Genomic DNA, 18805 nt, shown 5'->3' with positions numbered 1-18805 from the left:
GACGTCGTGGACGACAACATCTCGAAGTCAATTTTAAGGAATTTCTGGAGTCCTTCGACAGTGAGGATGAGAAGCCCTACGCCGTGCTTTCCTTCGAGGCAACATCGTTGTTCAGACCGAGACTGACTGGTTCAGACAGACCGCAATAACCGAGTTCCCGTACAACTGAAGCAATGTTGCCAGATATTTCAGCTTTGAACTCGAGAGGGTATTAAGGTTGTCACGAGAGACCTTAGAGGAACTTGCCATTTCACAGAGAATGACGCCGGATCCGTCGACGACGGGAGAAAATGTCCCTAAGTCGATAATCGATGTTTTTAAGCATCTCATTGGCAGCGCGCGTCGTCTGCTAGCGCCGTCAACACGTGCACCACTTTTCTGCACCTCCTCCTCGGAGGGTGCCGTGGTTCTTTGCACCACAGCGGCACCACGACTGCACCTAAAATCAATCGCGGACAGTGGTGCAGGGAATGCTGTGAATCGAGCGCTTTGGTGCAGCGCACCGTGAACCGGTTCCGGCGGTGCAGAGAACCACGGCTGAATCGAATGCAGCTTTACTTGCATAATGCTCGCACTTTTATTCGCGGAAAATTGATGCCAAGTTGGGGAGGTGTGATAATTATGCGGGGAAAATTTTCGAGCAAATATTTTGGAGCGCTGAAAGATTATTTAAATAGGTGCGAATCTGGATTCTTAGGTCAGCTATTGTAATTATAACCATATTATTTTCAAGCAGCAGTACAAGGTCACCAAAAGCACTTTATTTACCGCACGCAGCCTCATCATTACTCCCCGCATTCTGTGGTATAATGCTCACAGCAGACTATACAGTTCTACTCTCGATCAGAGACTTGATCCGAGTCCGTATCGGCACAGCAATCGCTGTCTCCAGTAGCGCACTACGCAGAACTGGTTGACGTCGAAATGCATGCTGGCAGCACGGTTCCTATGCTGTAGCCCGTACTCGAAAGCTTTCAGCTTAAAAGCAGCTGTATAACTTGCGCACCGCCCCACCGCGATGTGGCACCAAGAACACGGTAGACGGTGGAACAAAGCAAGCAACACGGACGGAACGAAGGAACAATGACAATGAGACGCGGAGAAACCACGCAAAACGGCGACGACTACGAGCATCATGGAGGGGAAAAAAAAAAGGCTAGCATAACCGGCGATGATGATCTACACCAGCACGCTATCGCCGTCTGGTAGCGCGTGCACACGAGGCCAGCTAGGTTCAGTAGCACTCCAAAGACGGCGCTTGTTACTACTAGCAGACGACTCTCGCGATGGTAATATTGGTGGTGCGATGATTATGCAGGGAAAACAATTCAGATTTTTGATGCCCAATGTTAGTGGTGCGAGCATTATGCGAGTAAATACGGTACTTCCTGGTTTATATGTTCAAAATTCCAACAAACTGTGGTCGTATAACACGCTTTGCAATCAACCGGACATATGCTAATGAGCCCTCGCTACACGAAAAACTGATCAGCGGTGTTCAGCCGCCCCAGTTGCTTTCCTACACTGCCAAGGTTCAAAGGGACAGCATCAAAGAAAACAAACGAGCCAACATACGAGGTGCCCGTTCCCATGAAAACAATTTCATGAAAAGCAACGCAGTGACTTGTTTGCGGTGCCTAGGGGCATAGGAGTGAACCACTTGATAACGACAACCATTCACCTGCTTATGAGCGGGCTGAATCTGGGGGACGCGACATGAGCAAAAACACAACTGTAAGCCATCGTGATGGCTTCTCCACATGTAACTGATGTAAGGGAGCGAAGGATCCAGAAACAACCAAGGAAATGATCCTGGCTCGCCATTACCTTCTACGAACCGGATTTGCGCTTAGGACAATGCAAATAGGGACTCAATTCTGCGAAGCTAAAAAAGGAGCTGTGCATACTGGATGTCTATAAATGCTAATCTACACTCTTATGCCGTGAAAGTAAATTCCAAATATTTGTACCTCCTTTGCAATATCAGGCTATTCGGATGACACATTCTCCCGGACAATGTGATTTTTTCCCCACATTTTTCTTTCAGCTAATCAACGAGGTTTTACTGTACTTGCAAATAAATTTACACTAGAATTGCCCGGAAGTGTGTACTCGATTGAGAAATCCAGTATAAATTTATACAGAATTCTGTAAGCTGGTTTTCTGTACAAGAACCTGCATGAAACCGGGTGGAGATGCTATATCCCTGCCGAAAAAAGTAAAATCTAGTTAAATCGGGCTGAAAATACTGCTGAAAAACATTTATGTGACAGTAACTTTAGCTGAACACCTGCACGGTAGTTGTGTGCATATGAGATGAATCAAAGTCAGAATGATGTTTTTTTTTTCCCCACAAGAAGGTCCTCATCACGAAAGGGGAACACCCCTCTTCACTAAACAACCACATCACGTCTCGTGAGGCGGGACCTTCCCTTTTGTAAATATAAGGCCTTGCCGGCACTACAAGTCCACACGGTCAAGCACCGCAGTGAAGCGTACAGTGGGGTGAAATTGCGGATAATTCGACAATTTTTTGGTGCATTCGAGTATTCAAAATTCTGAATGTTAGAATATTATAAATAATAATTAATATTAATTAATAGAATATAAATATATTATATAGAAAAATATAACATATACAAAATAATATATATAATAAATACATAAATAAATACAAAATAAAATTAATTATTAAAATGTTATTATTAGAAATATTAGAATAGAAGTTAGAAAAATTAGAAATAAATAGTATATTAAAATTAGAAATTAGAATTGGAAATTTTCTCAATGAATGATTGTTAGAATATTCGCACACCTCTAGAAGAAAGCTGAAATTTACAAGGAACTTACTTCTTCGCGTCTCTCTTTCCATTCTTGCTTTTTTCTCCTGGACATAAACAACAAACATTCACTTACACTCAGCTGAGTTGATACGTTTCTTACAAAGTTTATGACGGTTTGATGTGGCAGAGCTTTCCTGTTTATTGTTCGCCTGTTCATAACTGCAACGCAACGAGTGCAACTTTTTCCAACTACAACTATTGTTACTTCAGTACACGCATTCAGGCTGTCAACCCTCCATTAGGCCAAGATAGAAAATTGAACAGAGAAATTAATACTTACTAGGCATGCATACCAGTCAACAACATGAAGATTATACTTTGCAACATGCTATGCATGGCTTCCAACATAACCTAGCATGTGTGATACATCCCCATAGGTATTGCTTTTGTCGCTACCTTTTCCCCTAAATTATTAAAACACAAACTCGTTAGACCATCAGATGCATTTGCCTTTGTTTTGTTCCAAACACATTTGTGTTGTTGCCAAGCTAAATGAAGAAATAGATCGGATCACAGGACGGAGGAAAGAAAGCCTGCGTTGGTGACAAGACAAGCTGAAACAAAAGATCTTCCCGGAATATGATTCAACAGATGTCGAGGACACAATCAAGCTGACTCAATGCCACATTCTAATTGCAAGGAGGCTACTTTCACCGAAAGGAAACTTTACAAGCCATAAAAGCTATATATATATATACATATATATATATATATAAAAAACGTATTAGCTACAGGGACCACCTCTCTACGCTGCCTGCAAGAGCGAAATCTGAAGATGCACCCACAATCATCCTCCTCCAACCAGCAGTAACCAAAATTTGTAAGTTTTAACCCAGTGAAGATAAAAAAAAAAATATGCTGCTTAAAAATCCACATCTCTCGGCGAAAAACACCATTTTTTGCTCCCAAACAAACAACAGGGCCCCAAAAAGATTAGGATTTCATGAACAGAACTTTCACGAAATTCAGCTCTGTGACAATTTTAACTAAGCCGCCATACAAGAAGCCTGTAACTGTGCATGATTAACTAGACATCACATCCTCACTCCAACAAAAAAAAAGAATTGAGCAGAAAAAAAGCAAAAACAACTTTTCGTAATACTAATAAGCGACTGGCACTTGCCTGCCTCAGCAAGCCTCTTGTGGAGGTCCAACACCACACGACTGATGTTAATGGCCAAGAAAGTGCATCGCTTGATGTAGTACTCGACCACATTCATTGCACGACTGCTCTGCTTCTGGTTTTCGTAGACTTGAGCCATTTTGAAGTAGCCCTGTGTTAAAACACACATTTTCGGTGCATTTCAATAAGACCGCCGCAAGTACATGCTACTGCAGAGTGTAACACTGAGAAACCTTCAGTAGCCTTTCACGCTTCTAAGAATCAATCTCAGTTATTTTGTAGACAACCTAAGACGTAGCATGCTTAGTGCAGGACCAGCTGCAGTTGAACCTCGTTACAACAAAGTCTGATTGGGCTGCAAAATTTATTCGTTACATCCGGTATTCATCTTAAAAGCACACACAAAAATTCACGCGTACAAATGAACTATAATAAACCCAAGAAAAGCGTACTGTAATATGGACCACACAAAGCTGCGAAATGGTATAAAAATGAAATTTCGCCTTTCATTCATGTCGGCAAGCAAAAATGCAACACAAAAAAAGACATTGCCCCCTGCATCGAACAGTTTTACAGTCAAATCCGGTTATAACGGACTGCGTAATTTAACGCGATTTGTTCGCTATATAAAGTATTTCGCTATAACCGAACCCGTTTATAACGAACTTCAGTACCAAATTCGTTATACACAATGTCCAGAACAGCGCAGCGAAAACGCACTAACTAAAGAAAAACCGTGCCGCTCACCATGAATCTACAAAAGAAATTTATTGCAGATAAATGCTCACTTATTTACAAGTAGGCAGTGATCTTCGCCTGAACACTGCGTTTAACTCCATCAGCGAGAATCACACTTTCCACACGCGACATCATTTCCACAAACTCCAGTCCGCTTCCCTGTATTCCGGAGCAGTATCGGCGCAGCAGATCGGTAGCAACGAGGGCTTCGTGCAATGTCGGGCGAGGGCGATCGTCTTCCGGCAGCGGCTCCTCGGTCTCCTAGTTCGCACCAGATGCCAGCATGTCGGCAACAATTTCCGAGTCCAACGGGCTCGCTGTCACGGCTACATTGTCGTCAACAGTGAGAAAATCCTATAGGGCAACTTCTTCGGGCACAGCGTCCGGAACATCAGCGAGTTCTCCCCACAGCGTGGCAACATCGCTGTTATCTTGCAGTGCGCGCTTCACTACCAGCTTCTGCATCCTCTCGACATAGTCCAGCATGGTGGAAGCAGTTGCGGATTGTGGATTGCTTCACGTCTTGCCAGGCACGGTTAATCATTTCTATTGCGGCCAGCAAATTAATTTTGAGCTCGTCGTTAACCCACAATTTCGCCAACAGCCGCTCATAACGCGTTTCCTGTAGCCCAGCTAGAAAGCGCAGATGATCCCCTGATCGAGGGGCTGCAAAACCGCTGTTGCATTCGGTGGCAGGAAACAAAGCTCGATGTTCTTCAGCGTGACGCCGCAGTGGTGCGCAGAAGTTATCGAGGAGGAGGCAAATCTTGCGCCCGCTCATTGCAAGTTCCTCGTCCCAGCCACGCAGCCACGCTTCGAACAACGTTCTGGTCATCCAGGCCTTAGAATTTGAGTTGTATGTGATTGGGAGTGAAGTGCATCCTCGCAGGCACATAGGTGACTTGAACTTGCCTATGACAAGCGGCCGCAGCTTTTGTCGTAAGAAGAACGGTGACTCGGGCCTTATTCAATTTACCGCCATGGCACTTCTCATTTTTTACCGCCAAGGTTCTGCTCGGCAGCAGTTAATTGCCAAAACAAGGCAGTCTCGTCGGTGTTAAAAATATTACACGGTTCGTATCTCTCCGTGACAGCACGCCACACGTCTTGCACCCACTTCTCAGCACTCTCAGCATCCACTGCTTGGCTTTCACCTGCAACCACCTTTCCAGTGATGGAGTAGCGGTCTTTAAATCGTTGGAGCCAACAACTGCCCGCCGTAAACCCCTCGACGTCCAGGACGAAGGCAAAATTTTTTGCCTTCTGTTGCCGCATGGGGCCAGAGACAGGCAGATTTCGCGCGCGAACGTCCAAGAACCATTGGTACAGCGCTTTCTCTACTTGGTCGTAAGCCAGCTTGTGGTAGCGAAAGCCATCACCATTTGGTCATTCCTGTGCATTGCCTCTGATGGCCGACTGGTTTTTCAAAATGGTGCTCCGCGGAATTTTGAAATGCGCGGCAACGTTGGTCAGACTTTTTTCCGCCGCGGCCAACGCAGCGAATTATCTCGACGTATGCGCTGTGTGAGACCTTGGGGAACGGAGCCGTCGCCAATCCCCCCTCCCATCTGACATCGGCATGTGGTAGAAGTATTACGGCCCGGCGGCATGGGCTGCCCGGAGAGTACTCGGAGCCGGCACAAAGGCCCGCCCATTGGCGGGCGTTTGGCGATCGATCGCGCGCGCTGAGTTCGCTATATGCGATGCGTAGTTCGTTATGAAAAATACATTTTATATGCATAATGCTAGCGGAAATTCGAGTGTTCAATATAAAACATAATTCGCTCTATCCAAGTTCTTTATATTCGGGTTTGACTGTATTTTTAAAAACTGGAAGGGTTATCTGGAACGCATTATAGTGTGAAATCTACGGAAGCTGCAGTTACAGCTAAACGTAAGGTGCCCTCTGGGAGCTGCAGTGTCAAATGGCGAAAGTTTAACCGTGGCCTCCGAAATCAGCTCCGGTGCAACGGCGCTCTTGATCGTGGAGGCCACGAGTCTGCTGCATCATCTGGGACCCATCGCATCAAATGACTTATGTTTTATCCTACGTAGAACTGGTTATAACGAGCAAAAGCACCCGCCACAGTCGTTTAATGGTTCAGATGCTCCACCTCTGAAAAACCTGTACCTGAATTCAAACCAGACTAGTTCTAATCCGCTTTATAGCGTGAAAGCACAAGAGGTAAAGGTCAATCCACTCTCTCTTATCTGGCAAGCTTGACAGACCTGTAGTAAAGACTTACACATTAACAAAGCTATGCCAGACTTGGTTTGAACTGCCCGTGTGAGGTCATGTGGTTGTGACCTCACAAAAATAGCTTAGTCAATTAGAGTGACGGCACAAACAAGATCAGCGGACAAGATTCTTAGTTGGTAGTGATGAGTGTACAAGTGCTTTTGGCCAGAAACAGCACAGCCTTGGCCAATTGACGGCCTCTAAGCTGTTAACAGCTTGATCTCTTTCCGGTTTCTCGTGAAAAGCACAACTTGCATCGGTTTCGGAAATCAGCTAATCAACGATTTATGGTCGGCCACTTCGAGAACCATAGCGCCCCAACAAAACTCATCAACAGTGTTAATGAAATCTTCAGATGTAACATTCGGAGGAAGCATCAGTTAAGGCGGTGACAAGGCCAATGTACTTCTGATCATTCTTCACGGTGCTTTTAGAGTGGATGTCTTCCAATCTTTTTGACACAGTGCTGAGCGAAGCACTAAAAGTCTGCTTTCATGTCCTTTTCCTGTGCCCACTCTCAGCCGTACTGTCTCTATGGTCGCCTTGAGCAAAACTGCCTTGCGCACGGCTCAGTACAGGCTTGGCAAGGCAACTATCTGATCACGTGGTGGCCACATGCATATCAGCTGTTGATGCTAGTTTTCTGTCGCTGCGTCTAGATGGCACGGCATGCAATTTAAACACGGTTTGGCGGTGGGCAATTCAAATGACCGTAATATTGACTTTTTGAACATTTTTTCCGGCTCTTTTAGATATTTTTTGCCCTCTGATTGCAAAAGACTGCTTCTGTATAACTGATAAAGTGTAAAATTATATATTTTTTTTTCTGCTATACACATAGAACTCTTGCAGAAATAAAGCATGCAGCGACCAAACTTTGCCTTTTATCCGATAATTCACTATATATCCGTGTTCACTATAACAAGGTTAGCTTGCACATGCTTATCTTCATCTCCAGGTCTGTGTGCATTTCCACGATAGCACTCACAACATGCATTCTACAGATAACCAACATTATTGCCAAAACAAACATACTCCCTCTTGCTCTGTATCCCCGATCCCCAAGTAGTTATCAGTAGTTACCATTAAGTATATGTGGAGGATAGTACAGTAAGAAGTATGGTTGCTACCATTTAGGATGACACAAATTTGTGAAATTTCTTGGCCAGAAAAATGCTGCCGCGATTTTGACGATGTTGCAGGGTATACACCCCGAGTAGCAAGTGGTGGCAGGCATCGATGTGCTTCTGCATTACAATTCCATTCGTTTTGGATGATACATATTATCTTTTGCAATCCTGCCAGATCTGTGCCACTAAGGTTCCACTGTATGCATTATCCCTCTTTTGCAGTTTGCCCTTCAATTTCAATCCATGTAGCAAAATGCCTTTTTTTTTTTTAAGGCTTGTGCAATAATTCGAAAGTTTCAAATATTGAAGCGAACACAGTATTTGATTCTGGCTTCAAACTAAGTGGCAATTATTGGAAACCTCAAAGATTTTTAAAGTATTTCAATGTTCTAGAATTGAGCAAAATAAATATAAAAGCCGATCATCATACGTTTGCTCAGACACCGCCGTAAAATTGCACCACTCAAGATATCAGCACACATCACATATGCACACGGCATGGCAGCCATGTTTTAAAACTAAGCCTTCGACAACCGATGAGGCACAAAGCCAAGATGCGAAAGTGCACGCTATGGCAGAAACCGCACTACATTGGCCTCACAGAAGGCGCAAGAGACGAAGGTGATGAAGACAAGAATGCAGAGCTATATGACTATGATATAGTCATATGGTACAATAAGGTAGAACTGTGCCTCAAGGAATTATGCAAACATCTTTTGGCAAAACTGCCTCTGTCTTTTGCTACTTCGTTTCCAGTGATGAACTACTTATAAGCATTGATTTAAAAATATCTGCTTTGCTTCAATACTATCTGAACTAAACAGCTATTCACTTCGTGCTCGCTCCAAACTGATCATTCATTATTTACATGTTTACTTTTTTTCCAATAAGAAGAGAAGCACACCTTCATGCAGCACATATCCACACAGTCACACATCGCTCCCAGCTGAGTGAGATAACACAAAGTAAGCTTAGCATTAAAGCAGAAATCAGACCTTCTTAACACTTTCCATTTGAACCAGGCATTTCTTACACTTTTTTCATCAACAAAACGGGGTTCAGGCTATTTTCCTCAAGTTAAATATTACTTGGAGAGTGAGCGTCCCTCCCAGCCCCTTCACAAATATTACCTTCTCACTACAATGTGTGTGAGATAATAAAATAAAGAAATGTCCACCTTTTTAAAGTTAGGGTTAAGGATGATAACTCGGCGTGCATCCAGTTCCACCTCTCGATACTTCTGCAGTTGAAAAGCGCTCAGTGCCCGGTTGCTGTACAACAAATGGTTGTAACGCCTGCCGGCAGAAAGAAAGAATAAGCTGCAAGTCACCAAAACAGGCTACAACAGATAAAAGGCAAAAACATCACAGCACCTCAACAAGATGACACATGAAACTGCGATTAAACTGCCACCCAGCAAGGGTGTCATGACTATGCATGACTGAAGTTGCATGTGCATGTGCAATGTGAAGCATGTACACTTAAGGAATAAATATAGGGTTGCCCAGCCCATACTGCCAAAAGCACAATGGGCTTATGTGTGACTGTCACCACTATGTCGTGACAGTCTAATCTCAGGCCAGATGCGAAAAAAGCCAACAGTAACTGAAATAAAGGAACGTTAAGGGAGTCAACAGCCACTGATGCAAAGGAAAGCGTGTATGTACATTGCCAAATGTGTGAAGTAATGTGTAATTATGAAAATGATTAAAAAGAAAAAAAAAACACCTCTCCGGTCAGATCCAAAGCTATCACCTCTGAATTTCGCGTCTGGTGTCCTACCACTGAGCTACGGCGACGTCTGTTTAATCTTTCATTTTGTAAGGTATTCATGCAGCACGTAACTTATTCTTGAGAGTATTCGCCAGCGTCGCCTTCCTCCATGGTGTAAGAGGGTTGTTACAGCCTGCCGCCCTTCCCCTTAGATCACCTTCTATGTGGAACTCACAGGAACGTCACTATGCAGGGGGGTGGCAGTGGTAAACACTCTCAAGAATAGATTACAAGCAACATAAACACCAAAGAAAGTAAGATTCAAAAGCTGTCGCCGCAGCTCAGTAGTAGAGCACCAGATGTATTAGTGGTTGTTGGCTCCTTTCTTATGTACCTCGTAATGAAGCCCCTCATTGTCCCTGAATTTGTTTGCGAACAACAACAAAAAAAAAAGCATCTTCATAATAGCCATGAATCACACATCACACCGTAAAACTCGTTTGCAGTCTTTTCATGTGATACCCTATTTCAGCACAAGTACTCAGTTCTTGATCCAGCGATCCCTGTGAATTTGCTGCCCCATGTTGGTGCAACTTGCTGTAGGTTTAGTGACAAGCATCTGCTAAATTTTGGTAGGGCTGCCTCCATCTAGTGGTCACAACTCATGACACAGGCCTGGAGCTCAGCAAAGCAGGCAAAAGCCACACACGCACATGTAGTTCAGGAAGATGCAAAATCATGCCAGCCTCATCATAAAGCGACATAATGCACAGATTTTTTAATATGACAGACTGATATTTAAGTGCGAGCATTGGTAATACATATATTATGATGAGGCTACCCAAAAGTTATAGATATTGCCTCTGCCCGTGCCAGCATTGGTAATATAGTGTAAACCATTCATTTTCAGCTAAATTCCCTTTCACAATCATCTTATTTATAAGTGAATGAAAAACAGGCTACTAAGTCCGCTGCACGCTTAGATTAGCATACCGTGCAGATGCCCACCGCGAAAATTAGAGTGACCGCTGCCGCGGAACTGCGCATACACTTATGATGCTCGTTAAGGTAGTCGCGCTAACCTCCACAATTACGCTACACGCGGTATGCAGAATTTCACTTGACTCTTCTTCTTTCCCACAGAGAATGCGAGGTGTCTTGGAACGAGACCTTTTGGTTGGTAAACAAGTCTCGCGGTGAAGCTGACAGTATTTAGTGCACTGTTGAGGCAGCCCACAACATTGTGTAGCTCCGTTTTGCTAGGGCGGGAGCGCTTTGTCACCACGAAATATCTCCTCTCACAAATCGTTCAGCGCACGTCCCAAAAAGCCAGCAGAGTGTCTGTTCAAGCGGCACGCTGGCGTTTCAGTTAGCCGCCGTGAGAGAAATGCAGTGCTGCTGTCATGCGACCAAACTTGAACGAAGACACTATCACAATGAGCAAGAACCCCTCACTCTTTTACGAAAAGAGCGATATGTGAGTGAAAGAAAGCATTTAAGATGCCATGGCAAGAAAACGTGATGCAACCCAGATGCATGGAAAGGAGAAAAGCAAAAGAAGGAAAAAAGTGGCTGCTGCGTAATCTTGTGCAAGATGGGAGCAATGCGTGGAGACTGAAGAAACGAGCAGAAAGCACGCCTGGAGCGTACACTTGTGTTGCGCCCTAAACACATGGTGCGATGTACTCTGCTGTGCAGGGAAGTGCACTCGCTGTTCCGCGCTGTCGCCAAGCAGACTTGAAAACTGCGCATTACAGACATTTCGCTTCGCATGACCATATAAACCAGTATGACTTTACATCGAGTCCCATAGGGGGCAGACCACTGGCCAGCAAAAACTGCAAGATAACAGGCTCCTCACTATAATCTGTTACGTTGTAAGTGGTCTCCACTGTATCTTAGTAATACCAAGAAATCATAGTGGTGGTATCCTGCGAAAGCAGTGAATAAAAGTAATGCGTAAGCCGCCGTGCAGACAGCACAAAAGAGTGCTTGGCGTGGGCCTTTTAAACATTTCAAGACACCTTTAAATTTTTCGTACGCCTAATAAAGCATCCATTTCTGTGTTATTTTCCAAAACGAGCAAGCCCAATTCTTTTCACCTCTAAATTCTTTGCCCTTCTCATGAAGCTCCTTTTTTGTGCTGTTATTTTCCAAAAAAGAGCTAGCCCAAGTCTTTATACTTAGCTGAATTCACCAACTAACTGAGCTTTATACCAGAACAATGCAGGCACCAAGAAGACTGATCCCCTAGCACTCCACTACAATCTATGGCCCAAGTTAAAGGTACTGATACACAAAACACAGCATATCCATATGCAAGAAAATCTGCTCCAGTGAGCATGCAATGGCTGCAGTAGTAACACAGATGAGGTGCAGAAACCTGTGGACAAACAAGCCACCTATAACCGTACATTTAAGATGACTCAGTTGTCTAGTCTGCCAAGATTGATCAAAAAATAAAAGCAATGCTCATCAACCTTGAATTTTCAATAAGGTAAACGTGGCACCTTCTCGTGAGCCACGTGTCTTAAGCAGTCCCAGACCAGACTGCAAGAACAGCACTCAGAGATGCCACAGACAGTTTGAAATGAATAGAGATGTGTTCATAAGCCACTTATGATGCTTAATTTGCCACTGCCATGTGTAATTGAGCAAACCAAGCGTGCTAGCCAACCCCCGTTAAAAATATCACACATGCATGGCATAGAAGCAAAATTAACGACAAAATCAATTATCTGAAAACGCAGCTCCTGAACTTGGCCCATTTTCTTTAGATTTGCAAGCTGCTACTCAAACTAGTGAATGGGAGTTACAGTGTTATGTTTCTGTTAAACAGGACCATACTGCTAAGCTTTATTTTTAACCTATCACCGTGAAAAATGTAGGCATATCTGCAATCCTTGTACAGTGCATGCGAAAATTTACCAGCCTTATACAACGTTTTTTGTCCTTACTGCCTGCAATAGCATACACTTTTTTCAGGAACTGCCCTTGAATAGCAGTTCCAGAAATGTGCCATGAAGGCCTTCATCAGTGTGCTTTAAGGAAACCATCTTATGGCGTAGCAATGCTGTAAATCTACTACACCTGTACTGTTAACTGAAGAATGTAATTCCAAATTTTCTCCTCCAACTACACCTGAAGGCTAAATAATAGGTGCAATTAAGCCTAGATTTGCTATTTTAAGTCAAACTAACATTTACAACACAGAAAACTACTATAGAGAAAGGTTCTCGCACGCCATCTTGCACTCAGGAAGAGGAAACAAAAAAAAATAAAATAAAGCTCGACAAATTCATCTGCAGGCCTACACTTTCCATCAATAACAAAATACACCACGAAGAGCTTAATAAGTTTAAACACTTACATTTCTGCGATTGCCTTGGTGTAGTACTCACATGCCGCTTCGAACGATTTTTCCTTATACTTTTGATTTCCAAACTTTTTAAGCTCATCTCCTCGGCTTCCCTACAACAACAGTAAATGAGGTATTCATAGTGTGAATCCTTCACAAGTCGCCTTTAAGGCAACTAGAGAATTTGAATACATTGCAATAATTGTGTATTACCTCTCCATTTTTTTCGCAGTCTCGCCTTATGTATGCCAGTATCGTGTCGAGGGCACCGTGGCAATGGGCGATCGCTGTTGGAGAGAAGTAGGTAGTCTTAAATAAATTGCGAATTGTGGTTTCCAACGTCCAAAAGCAACACACATATTAGGCTGTGAGGGATGGAGTACTAGAGCGCCCTCGATTACCGTACTTACCCGATTCTAATGTGCACCTTTTCTCCGAAAAATAAACCATCAAGTAGCATGCGCATTAGAATTGGGTACGAAATCGAAAGTGCACGAATTTTGTCGTGCCCTTCATCATTGTGATTTTAACATGGCGACAAAGCTGTTCGCATGCGTCAGCATCAACGCTGTTTGTTTTGTGGTATGAAAATCATTGAGCTTATGAATAGGACAGAGGCAACCGCAAATGTCCGCCACTTCCACTACAAGGCCAGTTTCTAAAAGGAGTCCTGAACGTTTGGGTTTTGCCAATAAGTGGGAAGGCAAGGATTCCAAGGGAAGGTAAGCTTAGCAGGGGGCAGCAGAAAATTAGGTGGGTGGATGAGATTAAGACGTTCACAGGGGTCAAGTGGATGCAGCTGGCACAGGACCGAGTAAACTGGAAGAAAATGGGAGAGGCCCTGCAGTGGGCATACAGTCAGGCTGATGATGGCAAGAAAAAACATTTTTAAGCAAGCAAGTTCATTAATGAAGTAACAATTATGAAACATTCAGAGAACAGCTAATTCCAAATATGCCATTTACTGAAGTAAAACAAGTCTGTGTGCAGCTATGCATCACATTATGTTCGGTATGTCTTTCAGAACTTGCAGTATTTTCACACACACATTTCACACAAGCTACAAAGTAGGACTGGATTGGATTCTGTATGGGGCTGGTGAATGTTGCTAGGGCAAGGCGCATGATAAAGGTGGGGAGCAGGGAGGGCACTTTGCTGCAGCAGCACGGAAATGCGAAATTAGCAGTGAAGTTACAGGAAGGGCTCATGCATAGTTTGGGGCACTTGCCCGGACTTCTAAGGTGTCCATTATGGAATTCATTAGCCTACTCTATTTGCCCTAGCTCCTCGTTTTCCTTGTGTATGGTGCGAAAGAAAAATTATCAATTGTGGCAACCGCAAGGAGAATGACTAGGGCTACCAACGTATATGCCTGCATCAGTCAGAGGTCACTACAGGGCCATCACTTTCCCTCAGTGCTGAGACACTGCAAATGTGCAAAGAGGCCTTGAGCTAGATGTGTCTCCAGCGGCTACCAGTATTTTAAAAACCTTCTTTCCTAATAAACACCATGGATAACTTAACCAACCTTGAGATTCAACTCTGCAATTACTTACACACTTTCAGAGCAATCATGAAACAGCCAATTATTTGTTCTTCTCTCAGGAATGAAATGGTCAGCTTTTTCCTAAAATGCAGAAAAGAAAGGCGGGGAAACATAGTGTTGCTATTCACATAATAAAAACAAATGAAGATTTAAAAAAATAATAATAAAAAGGCATTGTAAACCCTGAACAAGACAGAAGTCTGCTTTCATTATCTGTCGTACACCACAAGAGGATCAAAATTCATCAGAGCAGAATGGGACACAAGAAATTATTTGGCATTCTTAAGCAGAAGCTTCATTCAACCCAAACAATGTGCAGGTTCAGACTCACCGGAATAGTCTAAAAAAGTCTGATGTCTCAACGAGTGACCTCACATTTTCGTAATACGTTTCTTTGTCAAATTCGTCGAGAAACACTTTGTACTTGTCAGCCATGCGAATAGAAGGATACGGTGAGCCATTCTCCTGTGCCTTGCACTGGTGAAATCATAGCAAAGCAGAGGCTTTAGAGGCAAGCACAAAATGAGAATTTGTGTCAAGCCGCATTCATAAAACGAAGGCTACTTACAACCACCAGTACAAATGAAACATGATACGCTAGTGTGTCAAGAACAAGAATCGCTTCCCGAAATTCGGCATTGACGGTATCGTCGGCAAGCCTGGAAAAAAAAAAAAAAAAGTGTGAATCCTGTGACAAAAAAAAAATAATAATAAAAGCAACAACAAGGTACTGCAAAAATAGTGGCAACACTAACTTGGATGGATGATAGTAAATGCCAGAACTTCTTGCCCATATTTCACAATCTTTGCTGAAGAACGATACACCAAAAAGGTAAGGACCGAGACAAGCAACTCTGACGAGATGATCGTTCCCGTCTTCTGGATTCCCTGTGTAAAGACAAGAGCCTCTCCAAAACATGGCCCTTTACAGAAAGAAGGAATCGACCTAGTGCAACTGTAACTTACCTAAAGTGTATAGCAATGATTTAGCCTCCTGTAAGCACACACAAGAAGAAAACATTGATTTCAGATGGTTAAGAAACAGTGCAATGAGGCACAGCACATAAAAGAAATCCACTCTCTCATAGCACCGAAATGTTGACTTTAGCAAAAGATGAGTCCATAGTTAATCTCACAAAGCTAGCAAGACATGTTGCCATGACAGGTGATTCTGTCTGACATTTAAGAGGCATATTCAACACAGCACCAGCCCAAAATGCTCAAAGTACATACAATTGCTTCCTCCCTGATAATAAACTGAACTTAGTGCACTTACAAAGCAAAGGCCTGGCATGTAAACAATATTTCACAGCAATTTGCAAACAAACTGGCATCAAAACCGGTAAAATGTGACTGGCCACAAAGTACCTTGCTTTTAATGTGAATCATCCTAAGTCACTACATAACAGTTAGCCAGGAAGTTTATTCAAGTGTAGCCGACCAGTGAAGTACAAGTTCCACAGTGTTTTGACTAAAAATAATTTTAAAAAATAAGAAGGTTACGCCTGTGCACCTCAAGGGCAGAAGAACTCTGGGTGTTGGAGCCAAGGAAGCGCATACTTTCCTGCGGAAGCTGGCTCCAGTCCCCGCACCACATGCCTGGGATGTCTTCAGTATTGGAGCAAGAAAAAAGAAATGCAAACAGATGTTAGGCACAAAGAATGCTTCATTGCACAAGGCCTCAACTACTCAAGCTGGCTTATGAGAATGCACTTTCCACAGCCAAATAAGCATTTTTCACAGACAAGAGCACACGGACACATGCACAAAGCTGCTGGTGAGTAGAAATAAGGCTAAGCAGTGCAACATATGCAGTAATTTATTATGCATATTCAAGAATCAAAATAGAAAATCTTTCCGTCACTGCAAAGGTTCCAGTTGCAGTGGGAATGGTTTTCGCCCAGTGCAATATTGATAAAGAATGTGCATAATCAGGCACTGAGCGAGTGCTTTCATTTATGTGTTTTATGGACATTACATAGGGAAGCTGAGGGAGCACATTTGGTTATGCACAAGAAATCAGCCACTTGTCAAAGCAAGGTGTCCACAGTGGAATGTATTAGCAAGCTTACCTGCGGTGGAAAGACTGCTCTCTTTGCACAGTGTTCAAACTCAAAAATGCAAGCTCAGAACGGAATAGGTTTACAGTGGGCATACGATGCATCACCATTCGACAAACCACGCGCCTTTTGTAACAGCCATTCGCAATTGATAAGCAGTACCCACGCTAAGCTCAAAAAAAAAAAAAAAAAAAAGAAAGTATAAATACTGGCTAGAAATGGTGCATCTTTGGAATGTTCTCAGTTTAAAAACTAACCGCCTGCTTTCAACGCAATAATTCATCTTGACCAAAGGGGCCATCACATCATACTGCGACGATCACCTATGTTAAATCATGCTCTTTAAAATGCATGCACACCAGAATTTATGGCTCAGAAGATGGCATACGATAATAGAGCCAACTATTCCACGACTATTATCTAATGCTTATGCTGCATGCCGTGGACGCGGGTACATATACGGCTTTGCGCAAGTGTGGCACCGTCAATCAAGGTAACAGTGCTATTGACAACGTATTTACGTAATTGAACCCTAATCATTATAATCACGTCATCGTAGCAAACCATGTGAAAAATACACTGAAAACAACTACCGCGAAGTCTTGATTTAATTTTTTCTGGTCCTGGAAGATTGGGATCACTCACGGGCAGAACAGGCCACAAATTTTTTGTATATTCTGTTCAGTTACAAGACGTTCTCACAACTGTCAACACAACACGCACAATGAGTGGGATTGGAAACGTCAGCTTTAAACGCGGGAAAACGCCTTTCCAGCTCACTACAGACGAGGCTCTCGCTAAAATGCTCAACTGCGTAACTCACAATAATACCTGCTGAAGTGACCCGTAAAAGTGTTAAAAACGTGCAAGAAAGAAATATACATAAATAAAATTACTTTTTTCTGCCTTCACACTAGCAAAAATAACAGAGAACGGTTTACAATGTACTGAAATTTGCTGTCAACGGCACAAAACGCGCCTATCAAAGCTAATAAACATGCTTCCGCACTCCACACGCTGTCGAACGCTACTGTAGCTAAAACGAAAGTGCACATGCAGCAGCTAATAAAAACAGACAAATGCCAATTACTCTTGTCGCTGACAATCCCGCTTCTGAGAACACCTTTCATACGTGTTATTCTGGACACGTTTTCGGTTTCGTTCTTTTGTCTCTAGCTGTTGGGGTGTACTTCTTTAAATTAAAACTATGTACACAATCGATCATTACAGAAATAATTCCACAGTGTAAAACAAAACGTATCGAGGCTCTTAAGTTACTGCATTCTTATACATCTCTGTCAAATTTCAAATTGGCAGTGTGTTTGAACCATTGAACTCCGTAGCGGAGAGCGAGCATCTGAGGTTTTCTGACTCGCAGTACTTTTCGTTTGCTTATAAATTTATCTCCCTTCTTTCTTTCTTAACAAAGTGCTTCTTCGCCTTAGCGCTTCACTAAAATAAATTTATCAGGCAGGGAAATTCGCTTTTTCAGGGTCACGATCCCAAGATTTGTCTAGTATGTACTCGGAAGACGGCACCACGGCAATCAGCACTGTGTGGTCGAGAACGCATAGCCAAAAAGATATCCAGCAACTAGAGGCCCTTCCGATCTGCATACAGGATTACAGCTTGAGTCAAGGGTAGACTGCTTGCACACACAGCGGGTACTCACGCTGGTAGGTAGCTTTCAGTATACGAGCCGCACCTCTGGCGAGACGTATCCGGGCGAGTGGTTCCAGAGAACAGAGGCCACATCGACAATAATCTTTCTCGTCTTTCAGCACGCGCCTCGAGCTAACCACTGCGCGACACGTGGTTCCACACACAATCCTTTCAGAACGCGTACGTGTTGTCGGGGTCAAATTGTTTTTTTATGAGGAAAGAGTCGACGACAGCGTGATATTTGTAGAAGCAGAAAAAAAAAAAAAAATTAGAGGGTCTCTTAGATGTCTCTTGCGGAAGCCTACCCTTCCTAACCTATAATTTGCCTCCCATCGTTAGCCTCTTGTCGGCATTCGTTGCAGTGCTACATATATATAATTATAATTGGTTTAC

General features: G+C 43.2%; 1 protein-coding gene across 1 annotated transcript in view; it reads right to left on the bottom strand.

Moving 5' to 3' along the window:
- LOC146170985 (uncharacterized) overlaps positions 1-18805 on the bottom strand; it is a 30890-nt gene that overhangs the window by 11868 nt on the left and 217 nt on the right. The window contains exons 2-13 of the mRNA XM_084586620.1: positions 16763-16783; positions 16251-16298; positions 15657-15684; positions 15446-15578; positions 15259-15349; positions 15022-15167; positions 14701-14771; positions 13358-13431; positions 13157-13257; positions 9251-9368; positions 3967-4117; positions 2851-2887 (exon numbers count right to left, since the gene is read on the bottom strand). Of these exons, the coding sequence (XP_084442746.1) occupies positions 2851-2887; positions 3967-4117; positions 9251-9368; positions 13157-13257; positions 13358-13431; positions 14701-14771; positions 15022-15167; positions 15259-15349; positions 15446-15578; positions 15657-15684; positions 16251-16298; positions 16763-16783 (1019 nt within the window). The remainder of the gene's footprint in view (positions 1-2850; positions 2888-3966; positions 4118-9250; positions 9369-13156; positions 13258-13357; positions 13432-14700; positions 14772-15021; positions 15168-15258; positions 15350-15445; positions 15579-15656; positions 15685-16250; positions 16299-16762; positions 16784-18805) is intronic.

This window comes from Amblyomma maculatum, unplaced genomic scaffold (genome assembly GCF_055883805.1).
Source record: "Amblyomma maculatum isolate TAMU_Amacu unplaced genomic scaffold, ASM5588380v1 scaffold_24, whole genome shotgun sequence".
NCBI classification, from domain to species: domain Eukaryota; kingdom Metazoa; phylum Arthropoda; class Arachnida; order Ixodida; family Ixodidae; genus Amblyomma; species Amblyomma maculatum.
This window is presented reverse-complemented; position numbering and strand designations above follow the sequence as displayed.